General features: G+C 48.8%; 1 protein-coding gene across 3 annotated transcripts in view; it reads right to left on the bottom strand.

Annotated features, from left to right (window-relative positions):
• Positions 1-21,312, bottom strand: part of Mast4 (microtubule associated serine/threonine kinase family member 4) — a 656,456-nt gene extending 635,144 nt beyond the window's left edge. For all 3 annotated transcript variants that reach the window (XM_045139067.1, XM_045139068.1, XM_045139069.1), the window contains exon 1: positions 20,950-21,312. In XM_045139067.1, the coding sequence (XP_044995002.1) occupies positions 20,950-21,312 (363 nt within the window). The remainder of the gene's footprint in view (positions 1-20,949) is intronic.
• Between the last annotated feature and the right edge of the window lie 1,944 nt (positions 21,313-23,256).

The following is a 23,256-nucleotide window of genomic DNA, read 5'->3' as shown; positions in this document are numbered from 1 at the left end:
TCATTTCCTATGCCAGCCAGGTGGCCGTCTTCTCATCTTCAGAGGTAAGAAGAACAGCACAGTTGTAGGTACAAGTTTCAGAAGCCCGGAGTACATGCTGCGGTTTTCATAAAAGTTAACAGGAACAGACTCTTTGAACAGCCACCAAACGTGGCCAGCCTCTCGCACAGGCCTTGGGCGGTGTGCTCTCAATGATTTTCCCACAGGGACGCGTGAAGGCTAAGATGGGCCAGGCCGGGGAGAGCCAGCAGAGCCCACCGTCAGATTAGTCTCCAAAGCCCAAGTAGCCTCATTGTCCTAGCTGGGTGTCCACGTGTGGAAAATGCGCCTCCCCCCTGTGTGTCCCCTCTTTACACCCTCTCAGGCTCACCGGGCCTCTTGGGACCACTGCCTCACACCTTTGGGCACCTCGGGGAAGCACTCACAATGCCCTAAACACAGCCAACCCATCTCTATTCTCTTACTCCTTCTGAAAATTCTCTCCCATGCTCGAAGAACATTAGAAATGCCTGGAGAGACGGCTTAGTGGTTAAGGCGCATGCCTGCAAAGCCTAAGGACCCAGGTTCGATTCTCCAGATCCCACGTAAGCCAGATGCACGTGGTCGTACAGGCATCTGGAGTTCATTTGCGGTGGCTGGAGGCCCTGGTGTGCCCATTCTCTTTTTGTCTCTCTCTCTAATAAAAATAAAATCTTAAAATAATATTTTTTAAAAAAAGAAGACAGAAGAAATGGTTGAAATGGACACTGTTGATTAAAGATTAGCCTCAGAGGTTTCTTCCCCTCTCGACCTGTGTAAGTGGTTTATGGCAGGTCTGAGGCTGGAGAGGCAGCCATATAAAATCACAGGAAGTCTGCAGCTGCTCAGAGCTGCCCTGTGGCTGAGAAGTTTCAGAAAGCTCAGTGCTAGAAGTGGCATATAGCCACGGTCACGGGCCACCAACACCAGGAGTCACCTGGAAGAAGTTGTCCACATGTACTTCCTGGAGCAGGGGCTGGGGAGGACCCTAAGGTGGTACAAGAAATTTCAATTTGGAAAAAAAAAAAAAATCATTCCTCTAAATCAAGCAAACTGCAAGTACCAAGTAACCAAAATACCTTCTCTACAAAGCAAGAATTAAAAATGCAAACCTAAGCAGACACTTCACCAACCAGATTTCCTGGTAAATTCTTACCAACATCCTTTCTCCCTAAACTTAGGCTTCCCCCCCCCCAAAAAAAAAAAAAGAAGAGAGAAAGAAAGAAAAAAAAAATCCTTATGATAATGACTAAAAAAAAAAAAAAAAAAAAGTATTTGGTGCAAACACAACCTAATTACCTAGAGAAATATACAACTTTAAATAAAACCACACTATTGTTCTTGATTAGAAAGTTATGAAGCCATAAATAAACCAGTGACTAATTTTATACCAGGAATTTTAAATTACATAGGTACAAAAAAAAAAAAAAAACATAAGCATGGAAGAACCAGCCTGCCAATTACTATTCCTTTTGAATATTATGTTTACAGAGGAAAATGGAAAGCATTCCTGATGTCTCTTATGGACACCGGAAGAGGCTCTGATGGGATCAGGCCCCTTACTTGACTATGAACTATTTTGATTTTGTTAACAGACATATCGAATAGGTCAAATAATTTAATTATACACAATTTCTTCTTTACTTTTTCAATGCTTAAAACACTTAAAGCACCTTGGGCAGCTGGCTTCCAAATCAATACATTGCCCCCCCCACCCCCATCTCTCCTCCTCAAGGCCACCTTCTGACTACTGATCATACACTGTGTCAGCTGGATGCATCGCTCCTCCTGCTCTCTTTCCTCGCCTATCTCTAGGTTGCTTTAGGCAGACGCTATATTTCCTATTTCATTGTAAAAAATATTTTTATTGGGCTGGAGAGCTGGTTTAGCAGTTACTGTGCATGCCTGCCAAGGCTAAGGACCCAGGTTCGATCCTCCAGGTCCTACAGAAGCCAGATGCACGTGGAGGCACATGTATCTGGAGTTCGTTTGCGGTAGCTGGAGGCCTCTGGCATGTCCAGTCTTTCTCTCTCACACACACTCTTTCTCTGCCTGTCTCAAATAAATAAAATAGATAAATGTCTAAAGGACTACATTTTTATTTATTTGCAAGCAGAGAGAGATAGAGAGACAGAGAGTATGGGCATTCCAGGGCCTCCAGCCTCGGCAAACGAACTCCAGATGCATAAGCCACTTTGTGCATCTGGCTTTTACATGGGTAGTGGGGAACTGAAGCTAGGTCCTTAGGCTTCTCGGGCAAGCACCTTAACTGCTGAGCCATCTCTCCAGCCCTCTGCTGATTTTCCTTCTTCCTTCACCACCCACCAACTTCTTCACTCTTTGCAATCAACAAGACCCCATAAATGCCTCCTGACCTAACAAAGAAAAATAGCACATTTCACATCAGCTTTAGTCCCCCAGCAAGGCAGATTTACAGTAGTCAGGGTGCCGCAAATCTCCACTCCTCGCCTCTCTGAGAAGCAGTCCACCAACACCTGTCACGTGACGCACCTGACACCAGCCTCCTGCCTCTGCAGGGTCCTCTGCTCACTGAGCCCGGCCTCCAGGATTTCCCCTTTTGTTCTCGGAAGTGCATGTCCGCCAAGGCAGAAAGATCAAGAGCCACAGGGTGGGAAGGAATAAACTGAGGCCTGCTTCTGCACCCTCAAGCCCCTTCCCACAGACACTGACTGAGGCCTTCATGTCCCCACCGTGAACACCAAGAACCCCACTGCGAACCTTCAGTGGAATGGGATGGAGGAAAGGGAATCTAAGAGTATAAAGTTTTAAGAAATATTTGTGGTGGGGCATGCCTTTATTCCCAGCACTTGAGAGGCAGAGGTAGGAGGATCGCTGTGAGTTCAAGACTACTCCAAGACTACACAGTGAATTTCACGCCAGCCTGGGCTAGAGTGAGAGACACCCTATCTTGGAAAACAAAAACAAAACAAACCAAAAAAAAATTAAAGTTTATGCCAATCAGTATGGGGAAAAGAGTCCTTAAAATTAAAGAGCTGGTGTTGGAGAGATGGCTTAGCAGTTAAGGCATTTGCCTGCAAGGCAAAAGCCTTCAGTTCGATTCCCCAGGACCCACATAAGCCAGATGCTCAAGGGAGCACACACATCTGGAGTTCATTTGCAGTGGCTGGAGGCCCTGCTGTGCCTGTTCTCTCTTGTCTTCTCTCTGTCTGCCTCTTTCTCTTTCACTGACATAAATAAATAAATGAATAAACAAATACCATTAGGGGAAATAAAGAAAGAGCAATTGTTCCTTAAGAAAAAAAAAGAAAAGAAAAGAAGTGGACTGGAGAGAGGGCTCAGCAGTTAAGGCACTTGCCTGCAAAGCCAAAGAACTCCAGTTCAATTCCCCAGGTCCCAGGCAAAGCCAGATGCACAAGGTGGCACATGCATCTGGAGTTTGTTTGCAGTGACTAGAGGCCCTGGTGCGCCCACTATCTCCCCCTCTCAGCCCTTCTCTCTCTCCCTCTTTCTCAAGCAAATAAATAATAAAAAACTAAAACACACACAAAAAAATAGCTGAGCCCAGTTGCCTCGCCGCAGCCCATTCAACAAAGCCAGCACGTGACAGGGTAGATACAAGAGCCATTTGCAAATCTGGGCTACAATGAGCCACAGAGCACAAATCCTACTCAAATCAAGCCATCATTTTCTGGGATATCCTCAACAAGCAACTGTTCGCCACACTAATCTTCAAGCCCCCTCAGAATCCACATCACTGTGGCTGACTGAGGTCTATAATTAAATGCTGAAAATTCATTAGCTCGTGTAGATGCGTAGAAAAAAAGTTAGAACACTCGTGAAACGTAAGCTTAACAAAATTGTAGCAATTTTATTTTACGCTAATTTTCCTCCAACTTAACAAAAGCAGCAGCAATTAGATGCTCTGAAGTGTCAAAATAAACGTCCAAGAACTGCCTTGTAACGGTAGCTTAGCCACTGGCAACAGTGCCTGACTGATGACGGGTTTTCAGGACTAGGTTCACACCTATCATTAGGGCTCACATGGTAAACATGCATTTATCATTTAATAAAATCCCTGTTTCACTTTCCTCTTCATTACCTTAGTGGATCTCTCAGGGATACCAGGAACGGCTCAGGTGGAATCACTTCTCATTATCAGAAGTTAGCTAAAGCAATTTTAAATATAAATAAATAGATAAATAAAATGAGAGAAAGAGGCACAGTGAAAAAGAATGGGCATGCCAGGGCCTCCATTCACTGCAAACAAACACTAGATGCATGCATCTTCTTGTGCATCTGGCTTATGTGGGTCCTGAGGAATTGAACCTGGGTCCTTAGTCTTCATGGGCAAGTGCCTTAAGCACTAAGCTTAAGTTTATGCCAATAAGTATGGGGAAAAGAGTCCTTAAAATAAAATAAGAGCTGGGGCTGGAGAGATGGCTTAGCAGTTAAGGCATTTGCCTGCAAGGCAAAGGACTTCGGTTCGATTCCCCAGGACCCACATAAGCCAGATGCACAAGGGAGCTCTACATCCCTGAACCTGTGTGATTTTTTATGATGGAAGACTCATTATAAAACAGAATGAGATTAGGTACTTTCTTATGTATTTTATTTACGAGAGAACAAGAGAGAGAGAGAGAGGGAGGGGGGAAGGAGGAGAACTGGCATGCCAGGGCCTCTAACCACTACGGTCCAACTCCAGACACATGCACCATGTGTGACCTCATGTGTGACCTTGTGTCATGCATCTGGCTTACGTGGGTAAGCATTGCTTAGTTTTCTTGGTTATTTATCTTTCTCGTTTTTTTAAAAAATAAAACATTTATTTGAGAGAGAGAAAGAGGCAGATAGAGAGAGCTTGGAAGATGGCTCAGTGGACAGGAAACTGTCACACTACCATGAATACCTGAGTTTGGATCCACAGGACCCACCAAAAAGCCTGACATGGAGGAGAGTGTGTGTGATATCAGCGACCCTGGCCGAGGAAGGGAGGCAGAGGCAGGGGCTGTCTGGAAGCTTGCGGGCTAACGAGCCTGGAAGAGCGATGAACCAGGGATAAAGTCCCTCCTTCAAATGAGAGAGGAGGTGAGGACTGACACCCCAAGTTATCCCCTGACCTCCACACACACCCCAGAGCCACACCATATACGTCACACACACACACACACCAGACACGGCATATACACAGACATGCCACACACCCTGTACACACACACACACACACACACACACACACACTCAACAGATTACACAACCTCCAGAACTCACCTGTAGCTTTCTCAGGGGAGGAGGGTGGAAGAGGGGAGAAGAGAGGGGAGAGAGGAATCCAACAGCCGGTTGGAGAAGCGGAACCCATGCCTGGCAAACTGGGGATCTGGTTCTAGATAGAAAGTCTTTAAGAACACATGACGTGTTGGGTCCCGTGTGGAGGGGGACAGCTGGTGGGTGGTGAACACCTCTGTTATTGGAGCTGCCAGTCTCACCATCTGAACCCAAGTTTAAGAAAAGATACGGAGGATTTCATGTCAGCTGGTGAGGGGGAGACAGGACCCACAAATCAGGACAGTGGTGGTGCAAAGAGATTTCGAGTCACAAAGAAAAACTTGGGCACATAGGCCCTTGGTCTTATTTACTTCTACTAGTGGCAACTGACATATTAAATAGCATTCTGGGGCTGGAGAGATGGCTTAGCAGTTAAGCACTTGTCTGTGAAGCCTAAGGACCCCGGCTCGATTCCCCAGGACCCACGTAAGCCAGATGCACAAGGGGATGCTCGTGTCTAGAGTTCCTTTGCAGTGGCTGGAAGCCCTGGTATACCCATTCTCTCCCCCTCTCTGACTCTTTGTTGCTCTCAAATAAATCAAATAAAAAAAAAGTGCCTCTAAAAGTGGCAGGAGACACTGAAATTATCAGTCTCTCGTCCAGCTCACCTGTTGCTTCCCTCAGCACACCTGGAGCTCGGGACCAGGTGCGTACATGCTGAGAATTATCCGGTTTACTGTCATCTCCCCTGCCCCACCCCTCAAACTGCTGGTTGGTTTCAACACGTCAGGACAGTCAGACCTACTTCCACACCCCAAATGAAACTCACATTAGGGTGAAGAGGAGCTGGAAAGATGGCTTAGCAGTTAAGGTGCTTGCTGACGAAGCCTAAGGACCCAGGTTTGATTGACCCACGTAAGCCAGATGCACAAGGTGGCACATTTGTCTGGAGTTTGTTTATGGTGGCTGGAGGCCTTGGCACACCCATTCTCTCTATCTGCCTATTTCTTTCTCTCAAAATATTTTTTTTTTTAAGAAGAAAATGAAAGTGGAGGACTGGAGAGATGGCTTAGTGGTTAAGGTGCTTGCTTGCCAAGCCTAAGGAACCAGGTTCAGTTCCCCAGTACCCATGTAAGCCAGATGCACAAGGGGACACATGCATCTGGAGTTCGTTTGCAGTGGCTGGAGGCCCTGGCACGCCCATTCTTGTATTCTACACCCCCTTCTCTCTCTTGCTTTCTCACTCTAAGAAAGGGAGGGATGGATGGACGGAAGGAGCACCACACCTCCTAACAGGGGCAGTTAGCAGAGGCAGAAGGTCCAGGCTCCACTCCTGCCCTGGTCAGGATTTACTTGACCCTCTCAGGAAAACAGGGCATTTATTTATTTATTTATTTATTTATTTATTTAGAGAGAACTGGTGCATCAAGGCCTCAGCTACTGCAATCAAACTCCAGACGCTTGCGCCACCTACTGGTCATGTGAGACTTTGCGCTTGCCTCACTTTTGTGTGTCTGGCTTACATGGGATCTGGAGAGTCAAAAAGGAGACAAACAGGGGTCCTTAGGCTTCGCAGGCAAGCACCTTAACCACTCAGGCATCTCTTACGTCCAAAATAGGGTTGTTGTTTTTTTTAATTATTTATTTATGTATTTGAGAGCGACAGACACAGAGAGAAAGACCGATAGAGGGAGACAGAGAGAATGGGCGTGCCAGGGCTTCCAACCTCTGCAAACGAACTCCCGACACGTGCGTCCCCCTTGTGCATCTGGCTAATGTGGGACCTGGGGAACCGAGCCTCGAACCGGGGTCCTTAGGCTTCACAGGCAAGCGCTTAACTGCTAAGCCATCTCTCCAGCCCCCAAAATAGGGTTTTTAAAGCAAACTGATCCTTCTGAGCTAAAATTCTACTGTTTTCCCTTCTGGCATCATTATCTTACTGACTACATCACCCCATTCTGTGGCAAACTGGGCTTTCGTACGCTGGCTTGTAAATCAGGTCACCGTTCAAGCCTCTTTGGGACTGCACTCTCCAAGTTCCCAACAACCGATCTTCACAAAGAACATAGGCAACAACCAGCTGACATCTTAGGCCAGAGCAGCCAGCCCCCTATCAAACAAAGTCACACATTTGTAAAAGGCCACTTCGGACATGGTCCCACTTAACTTTGCAAATATACTTGGGCCCACTTCAAGGACATGGCACCTCTAAGTTCTCAAATAAATAGTACAAAAGGGCCCTCATTGCCTAGAGTTGAGAAATCATACAATTAAAAATATATATTAGCTGGGCGTGGTGGCGCACGCCTTTAATCCCAGCACTCCGGAGGCAGAGGTAGGAGGATCACCATGAAGTTTGAGGCCACCCTGAGACTCCATAGTGAATTCCAGGTCAGCCTGAGCCAAAGTGAGACCCTACCTTGAAACCCACCCCCCCCAAAAAAAAAAAAAAATATATATATATATATATATATATTCATCTATCTGAGAGAGAAAGAGGTGGGGGGAGGAGAGGGAGAGAATGGGCATGCCAGGGTCTCCAGCTGCCACAAACGAACTCCAGACACATGTGTCACTTTGCGCATCTGGCTTTACATGGGAACCAAAGTATACAAATCTACGCCATCATTCTTTGCAAGCGTCTTTGATCAGTGAGTCATCTCTTCACACACACATACACACTGCACACACAATACAAATATTTTAAATGGAAGAATAATTTCTGCATATCAGAAGTTGTTAGTCTAAGGCAGAGCAGTGGGCTAAGGCACAGTGTCCAAGATGACTAATCCAGGCAGCAAGAAAAGTCTACGTGGCAGCCTTTCTGCTTAGAACCCCAAAATTCTGCCACAGGTCCAAGGATCTGCAGAGAAAATCCAAGAGAGAATGATCCAATTCTTCCATCCCAGCTTTGAGGAGGCTACCCTTAAAAACTCCACCTAGAACAGTAACTTCTAATGTGAAGATACATCTCATTATTATTATTATATTTGTTTTGTTTCTTCCAAGGTAGGCTCTCACTATAGCCCAGGCTGATCTGGAACTCACTCTGTAGTCCCAAGCTGGCTTTGAACTCACAGAAATCCTCCTACCTCCGGTTCTCCAGTGCCGAGATGAAAGGCATGTGCCACCAGACCTGGCTTGTATTCCTTCATTTTAAAGCTGACCCGTCAGACAGCTACACAGCACCACTATTATAAATGGTAAATAAAAGTGGAACATAAAAGTAAACCGTATTTTTTTCCTAAGTTTAAGTCAGCATAACCTTAAAAGGAAGAATCCATTAGTAAATGTCATATTGGGAATTCCCGTGAATAGGGCTGGAGAGATGGCTTAGTGGTTAAGGCACTTGCCTGCTAAGCCAAAGGACCCAGGTTTGATTCCCCAGGACCCACATAAGCTAGATGCACATGGTGGGACATGCATCTGAAGTTAGTCTGCAGTGGCTGGAAGCCCTGGCATGCCCATTCTCTCTCTCTTTCTCTCTCCTTTCTCTGTCAAATAAATAACAAAAATAAAATATTAAAAATAATTTGTGTATAGATCTCAAGTGTGAAGTGCCACAACTTTTGTCATAATGTCACGCATGCGTGATGTCACGATGTACACATGCATCTGAGCATTATGATGCTGGACACTTTAAGTACATACTTTGACTTGTCAACCACACCTCAATAGAGTTGTAGGGAAAAGAGACTATGTGCCAATTCGCAAATCAGGGTACAGCCACACAGCAAGTTCGTTCAAAGAAAAAATGTCAATTATCATTTCGGTAACGATGTCACACACTGACACAACTGTAAAACTTAGAACTGTTATGCAAAAAAATAAAAAAAAATGTAAATAAGAAAACTGAATGGCCCTTAAAATGATCCTAGTTTCACCATGATGAGAATCAGGAAGCCAGGAGCCAAGGCGAGTGTTCAGATGGCCCAGCTCCACGCCAGCGCCCACGCCACCGCCCACAGAGCAGCCAGCGTCCCTGCCTAAACCCCATTTCCGGGGCATCACTTCTGAACGCTGGCAAGCCCAGCTCGGGATCAGCTCTACGCTGGCTGTCAACATCATCAGAAGTTAACGTGATGCCTTTGTGATGTGGCTGAAAATGCCTTACTGCTGCTACACATGTGATTTCAAGGAAGAACCAAAAATTATCCTATCACACCTCCACCTCCCAAAGCCAACAAGAGAATCACCGATGGAGAGTCAAATTCGTTTATCTGCAGAAACTCGCTCATCCAGGCAACAGCGGACACAAAATCCAGACGACAGCTTTAAATCTTAGAATCAACCTTGACAAAAAGTTCTGCAGACAGACACTTAATCTAAAGTCCGCTGTCAAGCTCACAGGGATCCACCCCCTAAGTGGTATTTCATTAACACAAGCATTCATTTCTCAATAAGCACTCACTCAAACCAGCCAGGCACAACCACCATCCAGCCATTTGGCCTTTGTTTATGCATTTTTTTTAAAAAAAAAAAATATTTATTTGCAAAGAGGGAGGGAATGGATGCACCAGGGCTTCCAGCCACTGCAAACAAACTCCAGATGCATGCGCCCCCTTGTACATCTGGCTTCCCATGTGTACTGGGGAATCGAACCCAGGTCATTAGGCTTTGCAGGCAAGCCCCTTCACCACCGAGCCATCTCCCCAGCCCCCACCTTCACCGATCGCAGACCTCACCACGCAAGGCTCTGCCAGGCTCTGGGAAGCAGTGACAAGGCTGAGGGCCTTGGGAGATGCCAGGGTGCAGCGGTCTCCCCAGATCTGCAGTTCTGCCCTCCATTCGCCTCCACATCTCTTCTCTACAGGGTGGCATGTGGACCAACCTCATTGTCCACCGAATTCCAAAGACATTTGTGAAAATTAAACAAGTCATTGCATGTAAACAGACTGGGGAGACGGATCAGTGGTTAAAGGACCTTAATAGCAAAACCTTCCAGCGCAGGTTCCATTCCCCAGGACCCACATAAAGCCAGATGCACAAAGTGGCTCATGTATATGGAGTTTGTTTACAGCAGCAAGAGGCCCTTGGCTCACTTGCTCTCACACGCTCTCAAATATACATACACGATCACATGCAGGCATACGTACATGCACACAACATTCAGAAAGGGTCAAGTATGGTAGTATACACCTGTAACCCCAGCATTTGGGAGCCCGAGGCAAAAGGTTCACAAGTTCTAGGCCATCTGGCCCATACAGTGAGATCCAAGCTAATTGGGATTGTATAGTGAGACCCTGTCTCAAAACAAAAACAAAACCAAAATTCACTATGGCATCTTGACACACACTATGCCTTCACTACAGTTTTGTGTAGTGTGTTCTCTTTAGCCATCACATGCTACGTTCTCTCCCTGCTGCATTCAGGATTTCAGTGGACAGAGGACAATTCAAGGGCTCAAAGTCTAATATGCAACAAAAAGAAACGCAGGGATGGAGAGATGGCTTAGCAGTTAAGGTGCTTGCCTGTGAAGTCTAAGGACCCCGGTTCAATTTCCCAGTGCCCACTTAAGCCAGATACACAAGGTGGCACATGCATCTGGAGTTCATTTGCAGTGTCTAGGGGCCCTGACACGCCCATTGTCTAGCTCTCTCTCCTTCTCTCTGTCTTCATAAAATATAAAAAAGAAGTGTCACACAGACGTGGGAGAAAACAATATGAGAAAGGGATATATAAACCGTGACAAGTATTAATAAGTACGTAAGCAATACTAACAAGTACAGTGCCCAAGATGACTCAGGAACAAAGATAAAGCAGTTTGACCCCCAGAAAACACGTTGATTTTGCCAACTTTGGATTTTATAAAACAAAACAAAAGAAAAAAAATCAGGGTCTGGGGAGAAGGCTCTATGGCTAAAGATGCTTGCTTGCAAAACATGCTGGTCCGTGTTCAATTCCCCAGACACCCGCGTAAAGCCAGATGCAAAACGTGGCACGTGCATCTGGCATTTGTCTGCGACTCCAAGAGACCATGCTACGCATGTGCACACATATGCAAGTCAATACAAGCCTAAGCAATTTTAAGAAAGAACTCAAGATATCTAGTCTTCTGAATGGCACACGCACTTTTACTGTGCCTCTTCTAGGATTTCACGTCTTCTGTAGTCTCAGGGATGATTGGCACCTACAGTGAGGGCCCCAAAGCACTATAAGATGCCCAATCATTAAAAAAAAAAAAAAATGAGCTTGTTAAGCACAGAATAGTAAGGCGGAAAAATGCACTTTAGTATTGGTGGGAGGGGGTGAGTAAAAAGGTGAGAACAAAAAGCATTCAAATTAATCTTTAATGACTCATAAGATTCTGTAACCAAAAAGAGCTTTCCTCCCAAATATTCTGTTTAACAAGGGTTTTATTACTACAACCTTCCACATAAAGTGATTTGCCTTTTTTCTTTCTTTCTATTTTTTTTTTTTTTGAAGCTTGGCGTGAAAGAATCACATTTTTTGATGACCAAGCCAGAAATAAGATGAGGGAAGAGGGAAAAAGAACAATGAGAAATTAGAATAAGGATTGACAGGCAACTAATATACAGGAAGCAATGAGAGATAATTTTAGAAGAATAAAAACCCCTCTGATTTTAGCAATTTAAAAAAGAAATCACCATGCTGTTGCTACAAGTAAAGTAACTCTCCACAACTCGATTTCTGCATCCTAATGCAGTCACCTCCTCCCCACCATCTCCTCTCCCCCAGCAGAGTCACCCTCCAGCCACCTCCACTCTGATTCCTCTTGCCTTCACACTGCTCACACATGTGACCCATGTTCTTCTGGTAGAAATGTTTTTAATTTGAAAAGTGGAAAATGATATGGATGTTTGGGTGAAGAAAATCTGGAGTGTTGCATGCTATCCTTCCCAACTTCTCTCATCCTCTTCAGAGAACATGCATTACGATCACCCATATCCAGGGATTAGAGTGACTTCTAAAAGGTCTTACAGGCAAGTTGGGTACTATCCCCTTCCTTGCCAATAAAGACAGGGCTATCCTTTTTTAAAATTATTTTTATTTATTTAAGAGAGGGGTAAAGAGGCGGGGGAGGGAGGGAGGGAGGAGGAGGGGGAGAGAGAGAGAGAGAAAGAGAGGGGGGGGGGGGAATGAGAATGGGCACGCCAGGGCATCCAGCCACTGCAAACAAACTCCAGACACATGTGTCACCTTGTGCATCTGGCTTATGTGGGTCCTGGGAAATCGAACCCAAGTCCTTTGGCTTTGCAGGCAAATGCCTTAATTGCTAAGCCGTCTCTCCAGCCCAGGCTATCTTATTAGGGTAACTTGGCCGATACCTGCTGAGCAAATAAGGAAGAATTTCCAAGGAAATAAAGTGGAGGTTTAAATGAAGTTTACCAAGGCTATTTTTCAAATGGCAAATAATTAAAAGAACTCTAAGGCAGAACAAAGAGAAGACAGGCTTCTCTTCTTCTTTTTAAGTTATTTATTTGAGAGCGACAAAGAGAGAAAGAGGCACATAGACATAGATAGAGAATGGCGTGCCAGAGCCTCCAGCCACTGCAAACGAACTCCAGATGCATGCACCTCCTTATGTTTCTGGCTAATGTGGGTCCTGGGGAATTGAGCCTCAAACAGGGTTCACAGGCAAGTGCTTAACCACTAAGCCATCTCTCCAGCCCAAGACAGGCTTTTCTTGTGGGACAACTTATTTGCCTCTCACCCTGATGTTCCCTCACACAAGGGTTCTAAACCAGCTTGCTGGAACTTAGCAACTTCCTACTTCAATAAGAGCCAAGGGAACACAAGGGCAGAATATTGCCAGCTTCTTTTGGTATGTGCTTAACCCCTCTGATGTGGGCGATGGCCTCTTAAAAGTGGCACCTTTCAGCAGCCCTGGGTCAAGACTCCGGAGCTGGGGCTGGCCTCCTCTCTGAAGCAAAGCTCATCTTCTCTTAGCTGGTCTGATTGAAGAACCTCAGAGCTGCTCTCAAATTGAGACGCCTGTGCGAGGGCGCAAGTTATTTCCAGCTAGAGCTGCGTGTGTGAAAGGGTGCATGGTGGGTGTGTGGTGTATAGAAGCCAGACATGTTTCTATGGAACCAACTGATCCGCAAAGAGCTTGTTATGAAATTAAATGCTTAACCTTTAACACAGAGTGGATTTCCCCACAACTGTGTTCCATTTCAATACTTTACTGCAGTTTAGTGGGTCAGGATTGCCTAACACAATTTTAAATTTGAGATTCTTCAGAATATAAGTCTCAGTAACAGGATAAGCAAAATAAGATGCAACACGCCTATGTTAATGCAATTTAATGTCCCCTAACACTGTTGAGGCCCTGAGGGTCTTCCTGCATGGCAGAAGTTCCCTCTATCTCTATTCAAAGAGACGCCTGAAAAGACGGACGTGGCCGCCAGAAGCCTGAAACATACTAGTGTTTCTTTAGACAAACACAGGAAGGCGCAACATCATCATCCAGCAAGGAAGGACACACTTCACTTCTCTTCTCAGCTTATGGGAAAAGTCACCAGCCAAGTTCTATGGCCAAGGCTCAAAGGTCCACACCTGACGTGAGTCACTTAACTACTCACGTGAAATTGGGCGCGCCTGAGAGCTTGATTTCCATGGAAAACACTGCGGAGGGACAAAGTGTGGGACATCAAAATTACAAGTTCATTTTCGCTGGGCGTGGTGGCACACACCCTGAATCCCAGCACTTGGGAGGCAGAGGTAGGAGGATCGCTTTGAGTTCGAGCCCACCCTGAGATTACAGAGTGAATTTCAGGTCAGCCTGGGCTTGAGCGAGACCCTACCTTGAAAAACAAACAAAATTTAAAAAAGTTTACTTTCCAGTTGATAGCTCACGATATCAGCAAGTCAAAGAAACCAAGTATGCCAGTATCTCCAGCTTCCTCTGACATGCCCACCTCCCCCAGCCCCCCAACATCACCGCAGTACCATCACCAAAATTCTATTGACTGTGTCTGAGGGGGAACTGATGGGCTAGCACAGGACTACAGGCGGAGGACCCAGATTTATAAACTGTTGAACCGGCACATGTCTAGCTGACAGTTCAACTCGTTAAATAAGAGGGCTGTGCTCTGCATGAGGAGTGGCTGGAAAAGCCGCCCAGAATGTCACTTAAGTTCTACACACTTCTGTATAGTGTCAACATGTGGGTTCTGCTGACCACAATCCTGAACCTGTTTTACTTTTTTAAAATTTTTTTGTTCATTTTTTATTTGACAGCAACAGACACAGAGAAAAAGAGGCAGATAGAGAGAGAATGGGCACGCCAGGGCCTCCAGCCACCGCAACCGAACTCCAAGACACGTGCGCCCCCTTGTGCATCTGGCTAACGTGGGTCCTGGGGAAATCGAGCCTCGAACTGGGGTCCTTACGCTTCACAGGCAAGCACTTAACTGCTAAGCCATCTCTCCAGCCCCTAGATTTTACTTTAAAGAAATGATTCTCTCTCCTAGTCCTGGAGGAGGTGCAGGTGAGTACTGCCCAGTCCTTCCCAGAACTTTATTTTTAAGGAAGGGGAGGGGGCAGACCCACACACGTACCACCTTGTACACTGTGCATCTAGTTTTATGTACTTTCTGGGAAATTGAACCGGGGTCTTTTGGCTTTGCAGGCAAACACTTTAACCGGTAAGCCATCTCTCCAGCCCCCTCCCCAGAAATTCCAAACCAGGTGAGAAAGGGTTAACAGTAGTACTGTTTAACCCTTGTGTTTTATGTTATGTTTGAGCAAAAAATAACACTAGCAGATAGGAAACCACAGACAAAATATGGGGCGTGCACAAGACAAGATCCTTTGAACTAAATGACGCAAAGCTGTGTAGATGTTAAATTGAACAAACGTGAGAGCAGAACCTCAGTTACGAGGGACAGAATCAAACTGCAGCCATTGCGGCAGCCTTGCCATTTGTATCCGGCAGGATCCTGTCGTTATAAACCGAAATGTTTACACCATTCCAAAGGGGCAAGGCAGAACTTTTGTTGGGTAATTTGCATATATGAGCTCTTGAATTCTTTAAAATTTCCATTAGCTGGGGCTGGAGAGATGGCTTGGCCGTTAAGGCACTTGCCTACAAAACCAAACGACCCAGGTTCGATTCCCCAGTACCCACATAAAGCTAAATGCACAAGGTGGCACATACATCTGGAGTTCGTTTGCAGTGGCTAGGGGCCCTGGTGCACCCATATTCTCTCAATTTCTCTCTCCCTCCCTCTCTCAAATAAATAAAGTTGTTTTTTTTTTTAATTCCATTAGCTTTTTACAGACTTCACCTCTGAGAAGTTAATGGGGAAAGATTCCTCTGGACCTCTCGCCTCCCCTCCTCACCTCCGTGCTTACAGGAAAGGCACTTGGCTTCCAGAGAAGCATGCGGCTGCCTCCTTCTGCTCTTCTCCTCGCCATGGTCATCTCAGAGCTGACACCAGCCCCTCCGTCCCACAACCTGGTGGTTTTCTTGTGCACACTCTTTGGGGACATTATTTAATAATGGATCACTACAAAATGTTTCACAAGCAAGACAGCGATAGGATCTTAATGGAAGGGCTACTGAATCACATGCCATAAAACTTTGCTATTAGATTCTCGTAAAAAACGCCCGCTCCACCAAATTAACCGCGATTCCTATCTCCACAAGAACGCAAGGGCCTGCCATTCCAGCGAAACGCGCCGGGGCTGCGATCCAGCAGCGGAGGCACTTCGGGGCCTTTGCTTATTCCTGGCTCTGGAAGATTCAAGTTCTAGGGCACACAGTGAAAAGCAGACGTCACCGTTAACACACCAGTTAATTCAGAGGAGTTCTCAGCGTACCTCCCACGACTTGACTTTGCTCACATTTACCAAGGAAAACCGTTGCGAACATTTCTGCTGGAGTGCTAACCCGCGCATCGAACTCACAACAGACAGAAGATGGCAATGCGCGCCATCACCCTTCATCAAACGTGCGCCTGTTTCCAGAGACATCATGTTTCTGATGCATTCACCATATATTGACTAAGCTCTGGATAATTCATGAGAGGCAGGCGCTCAACATCCAGAGACAAATTCCTGCTCTGAGTTCACCCCACAGCAGCACTAGATGGGGCCTCACTGGAGTCTCGCAAGACGCCTGGGGAAGAGGCGAGGCAAGCTGCCCGGGGAGGTCAACCTCACAGATGTTAGAGGAGCTCCCATCTACTCCCGAAGTGCAGGGTGCTTGCTATCCCTCCCCACACACCGACGCTCATATCCACAGGCTTGGAGACCAATCAGAAGGCCGGGGGGGGGGGGGGTAAACCCAAAACAAAGTCACCAGGCATCTCTAATCCTCATGAGTTTGATATTAGGTATTAAAAGGGCTCAGGAAGTAGCCATTTGTCTCATAGGGACCCAGGTTCAATCCTCCCCCTCCCTCCCCCCCCCCCCTCTCTCTCTCACTCACACACACACACACACAAAATAAAGTCAAGTCAAAATTTCAAAAAAAAAATCTATCACCACTTAGAAACCTTAGCTTTTAGCATACTAAAAGCCCACAAAACTGACTTACATGTATGTTTCAAGTTTATATAAATGTTGACAGGTAAAATATGAAATATACCAAGCACTGCGACAGTACCAGAAACACTCATAAACAGCTTTCACAAGATTGTCAAAACACCACCACAGCAATAACACACTAGGAACTTAAATTTCCCTGCTTTTTCAAAAAAAAAAAAAATCAGCAAAATGAGCTACAATTCTTTAATTAAAAAAAAAAAAAGGAAAATAATGAATCACCCAGCCAAGCCAACCAATTCTAAGAAGAGAACGAACTTTCTGTTATGAGCGGCACTGAGGCCTCCTAAGGGTTTATGGGAAAAGCACGTGAGCGGTCAGTAAGGCTCCAGCCGGGTGTCTTACCATGAAGAAACCGGAGGGGAAGAGGAGCGGTCTCCCGGCTCACAGCAGCAGAACCAGGCGTAAACTGAACCCACACGGTATGATGATACCTTCTTGCTGCTGCTGCAAAGGCCCCAACCAAAAGCAGCTTGAGGGAGGAAGGGTTTCTCTCAGCTTACTGAGTTGAGGGGATGCTCCATGATGGCAGAGGAAACACTGGCATGTGCAGAGCCTGGGCATCGCCTCCCTGCCAATCCCAGTGGCCAAATCCTGGCATGGCTTATAACACCCATAAGCCCGCCCCAACAACACGCTGCCTCCAGGAGGCTCTAACTCCCAAAGTGCCGCCAGCTGAGGACCTAGCATTCAGAACACGTGAGTTTATGAGGGACACGTGGCTCAGAGCACCACACATGACCTCGGTTTCTCTCAAAGCAGACCGTGTAGAAACTACTTGTTAGTAAAACAACAGGCCAGCTCAACTCTGAACCCAACTTTTACTAACCACTGGCCTGCTACTACGCTAGATGTCATGTAAAAAATGTCTCAGCAGGGCTGGAGAGATAGCTTAGCAGTTAAGCGCTTGCCTGTGAAGCCTAAGGACCCCGGTTCGAGGCTCAGTTCCCCAGGTCCCACGTTAGCCAGATACACAAGGGGGCGCACGCGTCTGGAGTTCGTTTGCAGTGGCTGGAAGCCCTGGCGCACCCATTCTCTCTCTCTCCCTCTATCTGTCTTTTCTCTCTGTGTCTGTAGCTCTAAAATAAATAAATAAATAAATGAACAAAAAATATTTTAAAAAAGTCTCAGCCGCTCTGTTGCTATTATACCCATTTAAGAGATTAGAAAACCGAGGTTTGTCAAAGCTGAATGCTTTGTGAGCACTTATCTAGGTGAGGTGACTAAGTTAAAAGTGAAACCCAGTTCTTTCCATGAAAGGGGGTGTTTGTAACTTGCTGTTCCTGATCCTCTGGAATAGTGATTTTTTTTAATCTATTTATTGCAAGGACAGAGAGAGGGAGGGAAGAGAGAGTGAGCGAGAGAGAAAGAATGGGCATGCCAGAGCCTCTTACTGCTGCAAACCCCAGACACATGTGCCACTTGGTGTATCTGGTCACTGGGGAATCAAACCCAGGCCATCAGCTTTGCAAGTAAGCACCTTAACCACTGAACCCTCTCTCCAACCCTGGAATGGTGATTTAAATGTGTGCTCTTTCTAAGGAAAGGAGTAAGAGAGTTTCCATTAGTTTCTCAAAGAGTTTACAATTCCACAAAATGTTAGGCACCCCGTCACCAGTGTATCTCACCGGACTTCACCTGGACGGCCTCTCCTCTACTGCTGGGGCTTGGCGTTGCCGTCTGGCTTCGAAATTCTTGGACTTTGTCATGATTTTGCTCCTGGACGATCCAGTCTCCCAATACAAGTTAGGCTGAGTGTTACCATCACCTGCAGCTCTGTACCTGTTGACACCCAGCTCTGAGCTCTCACCAACAGTGACCAAGGTTACTCCACTTTGAAACATAACGTGCTCGCGCCTCATCTGGGAAATAAGCTATTATATCTACTGCAGAGAACGGAAAACACTGTCTTCCTGACGTGAGGAATCAGGATCTCAAGTGAGACGTGCCCCAGTCCTCACCACCCACGTCCTCAGGACCATGGGCCTTCCTAGCCACACAGAGGCAGATAGCAGCTTGCCTTCTCTCCCAGTGACCTCATTACAGTAGAGCAAATTCCCAGCTTGCCAGCGACAGTAAGCTCTTCTCCAAAAATTGAGGCAGAGCCGGGTGTGGTGGCACATGCCTTTAATCCCAGTACTCAGTACTCAGGAGGCAGAGGTGGGAAGTATAGCTGTGAGTTCAAAGCCACCCTGAGACTGTATAGTGAATTCCAGATCAGTCTGGGCTAGAGTGAAATTCTACCTTGGAAAAACAAAACAAACAAAAAAAAATTTTTTTGAGGCAGTAGACACGAACAACCTGGTATCTTCTAAGTGAGCTGCAGCCAGCAAGGAGGGCTGCTACAGTATTTGGCCACCAGGACTCAGCTCCGTGGTGGGTGTGGCACTCAATAAATCCCTGCAGAGGGCCAGCAGGTGCAATCTGAACGTCTGGATCCATCCGAAATTCCAGATCAGAAACGGGACTATTCAAGTCAGTGGAGGGGAACAAGATCTGGAAGACTGACTCCCGCTCCTGGTGGTGGAGCTGAACCTCTGAGGTGTAAGCCTAAGCTCCAGGTCTCACGACGACGCAGGAGCAGGCAGACTTCTGTAAAGCAGGTCTCCAGACCCCCTGCGTGGGATCCCTACAATCCCCAAGACTAGGTCAGTCTCCAGCCATGGTTCCCTTCTGCATCTGCCTCCAATGGCTCTGGCCAAAGAGGGCCCTTCGCTTGCCTTCAGGCGACACATGCATGTAGTGCTGCCGGGGCGCCAGACCCCGCTGACTTCCTGGGAAGACAAAGGCACCGACTGGCTAATGGTGACCCCATGGGACAGGAAAACACCACTCTGGCACTGAGGAATTAATTTCACACGAAGGCTAGGCCAGGGTCATGTTTTATTTATGGCCTCGTCTGATCAAGATGACTTCTCCCACAAGACATATCCCAAGCAAGCAAATGATCTTAAACACCTGAAGCTTTTGCTTCCTTCCCTGTCCCCCAAAGCAATAAATAAATAATAGATGCTGATAGATAGATAGATAGATAGATAGATACCTGATACATACATACATAGATAGATGATAGATAGATAGGGCAGTCATGAGGTCTTTGAGGTGCGACAAGCAACTACCCATGCGTTCTGGATACACATCATTCCAGAAAAACGAGGAGGGACCAGGGTGCTTCCAGGATGAGAGCGCGCGCGCGCACCTGGGCACAGGGAGCCACAAGCTCCAGGCGCTCTAGCCCCCGCGCACCGGACTGAGCAAAGGAATTCTCGTATCCCCGAGGGAGCAAGGTGCGGCGCAGCGAAAACCACCCACCGAGACCCCTCTGCGCAACTCTGTGGCCACGGCTCCCAGTTCCCCCCGCCCCCCGCGGGCGCCTCGATGGTTAGCGACGCCCACTTGAGACAACCACATCTGAGTTGTGGGGACAAGCCAAACGTCTGCATCGCAACCGCCCACTGACGACGAGCCAAGCAGACGCGAAGCAACACGAAGGAGTTGGCTGCTGTGACATTTTGAAAGCACATCCTTGGGCTGCACGTGTAGACACACACGTGGGGAGAAAGCCATGAAAAAGTCAAGGGTCCCACGGGGAGGCTCTGGCGGAAGAACGCCTGGGGTCTCTCCACTCTCTCAGCCGGGGAGCGACCCGGGCTCCGGGCGTGCATAGGATGGGAACCTGGGGTCCCCGCCACCCAGACCCGGAGGGAGACGGGATGGGACCCTGGGGTTCCTCGCCACCCGGACCCTGAGGGGAATGGGATGGGACAGGGCGCGCGGGATGGGACCCTGAGGTTCTCTGCCGCCCGGACCCCGGAGGACGGGATGGCACAGGGCGCGCGTGTTGGGACCTTGAAGTTCCTCGCCACCCGGAGGGGACAGGGCTCTCAGGATGGTAACGTGGGGTTCCCAGCCACCCGGATCCGGAGGGGGACGGGATGGGACAGGGCGCACAAGATGGGACATTGGGGTTCCCCGCCATCCGGATGGGACAGGGCTCTCAGGATGGAAACCTGGGGTCTCCTGCCACCAGGGCCCCGAGGGGGACGGGATGGGACAGGGCGCACGGGATGGGAAGCTGGGGTCCCCCGCCACTTGGACCGGGAGGGGGACGGGATGGGACCGGGTGCACGGGATGGGTCCCTGAGGGAGAGGGATGGGATCGAGGGCGCCCACCTCCTCGTCCTGCTCCTCCTGGGACGCGCTGCTGTCCCGGGGCGCGGGCGGCGCGGCTCCCCCGCGGGGCGGCAGCGGCAGCGCGGGGACTCCCCGCTCCAGCCCCACGCGCGCGGGAGACCAGGCGGCGGGCGGCCGGGCACCGAGGGCGCCGCCCGGCGGCTGCTGCTGCTGCGGTCGCGGCGGCGGCGGCGGCGAGCTGCGGGAGAGGTTGCCGGGCTCCCCTTCCTCGGACAGAGTTTCCGAGCCGGACGACGATTCGGCCGAGGACGCGGCGGCGGCGGGAGGAGCGAGGGTCCAGGCGCCGGGTTCGGCGCAGCCGCGCGCCGCGGGCGCCAGCGCCTCGGAAACTTTCTCCTCCATCCTCGTCGGCGCCCCCAAGTGCCTCCTCCTCCTCCGGCTCCTCCGGCTGCCGGGCACAGCCGCGGGCAGCTCCGCTCCGACCCGCGGGCACCGCCGCTACATGGCCACGGCCGCGGCGGGCACGCCGGAGCACGTCACCAACTTGGCACCGCCGCGGACCCCCGGGGGAGCGGTGGCGACCGTGGCGCGCGCGCGCTCGGGGCCATGCCCGCTGCCAGAGGCGCCGCGCGCTCCGCCGAGCTCAGCCGCCGGGAGGGACTGCGGCTTCCCGGGCTCCACCTGCCTCAGGGACGGAGCCGCGGAGACGGGCAGCCCGCCGAGCCAATGGCAGGGGCCCGCCGCGCCGCTGGGCGGGGGCAGGCGCCCTCCTCCCCGCCTCCCCGGCCCCGGAGCGTCAGGTAGGGTGTCGGATGCGGGGCGGGCGCGCGGGGCGGGGGTCAAGTTCAGGGGCCAGCGTCCAGGTGGGATGGGCTTGGGGTCCGCAGTCCCACGCTGGGAACTTGGCGGAGGGAGGGGAGGGCCGGGAGGTCCTGGGACGCCACAAGCAGCCCGCTAAGGGGCTGGTGAGACCTTGGAGAAGAACCGGATTTGGAGCTCCAAAAAGTGGGGAACAGGCAGCAGCAGCAGGTGTGGCTGTGTGTAGGGCAAAGGAAAGATAGACGCAGGCAGTTTCTGTCTGTCTGTCTGCCTCTCTCTCTCTCTCTCTCTCTCTCTCTCTGTCTCTCTCTAACACACACACGCAAACGCCAGCGCGCAGAGGGAAAAGTTCTCTTCTGGGACCCCAAAGATTTCTGGTGAAACTTCTTGAGCCTCAGTTTCCCAAAGGAAGACGTCAATCCCGGTCAGGTTTGGCCACGCGGAGAATGACAGCAATGTAAATAAGGTGGCAGCAAAGCGCTTGCCTTGGACACATGGAGAGGTCTCGAAGGATTATTTTCTATATATTTCTGCTTATAGGCAAAAAGTAAAAAAATAGTTAAGTCAAAGACATGCACTGTTTGAAAGGCAGGAAAAATAACAAATGGTGCCCTCTGTGGTTTTCTTAAAAATATATATCGAATTAATTTATTTATTTGAGAGGGAGAAAGGCAGAGATAGAATGGTCGCGCCAGGGCCTCGAGCCACTGCAAACAAACTCCACATGCGTACGCCCCCTTGTGCATCTGGCTTACGTGGGTCCTGGAGAATCCAACCGGGATCCTTTGGCTTTGCAGGCCAATGCCTTAACCGCTAAGCATCTCTCCAGACCTGTGTTTTTATTGTTGTTGTTATTGTTTGTTTGAGGTAGGATCTGGCTGCAGCCCAGGCTGACCTGGAATTCATTCTGTAGTCTCAGGCTGGCCTCGAACTCACAGCGATCTTCCTACACCAGCCTCCCGGGTACCGGGATTAGAGGCCTGCACGGCTGCATCCAGCAAGCCTCTGTATTTAATCAGGGCCGAGCTGAGCGTCACCCCGTGTCTGGCCATTGTCTGCTCAGCTAGGTAGAGGACCGGTTCACAGTCCTGGGGTGCTTTCTCAAGCCCTGAGCTTCTAGGCAGCAGGACAGAGAGAAGGGACTCTCAGGAAAGGCTCAAGGAGAATCACTTGGTGGCCCTCCCCGGGCGCTGCAGAAGGCATCTCTCAAAGCGGACCCTGAGTTCAGCAGGGAGCCATGCGGACTCCTTGCTGCCTTCGTCTGTAGTCCCATTCTCTGCTCCACTGTGCCAGCCGTATAAATTCTGCCAGCTTCCGTTCCACGGCAGTTGATGGCGACGGGTGCCACAAGCTTGCAGGGGCTACAGAGATGAATAGGGCAGCTCTCCTGCCCGTGAGGACCTTATGGTCATGCGGGAGATTGATGTCGCATAATGGGACTCCATTATTCATGTTTAAAAGCTCTCGTGAGGGTTATGGGAGGCAGTGTGCCTTGGGAGAAGAGGAGGTAATTACGGAAACGCGGAA

This window comes from Jaculus jaculus, chromosome 20 (genome assembly GCF_020740685.1).
Source record: "Jaculus jaculus isolate mJacJac1 chromosome 20, mJacJac1.mat.Y.cur, whole genome shotgun sequence".
Taxonomy (NCBI): domain Eukaryota; kingdom Metazoa; phylum Chordata; class Mammalia; order Rodentia; family Dipodidae; genus Jaculus; species Jaculus jaculus.
Note: the sequence above shows the minus strand (reverse complement) of the source record. Positions and strands in the feature narration are given on the sequence as shown.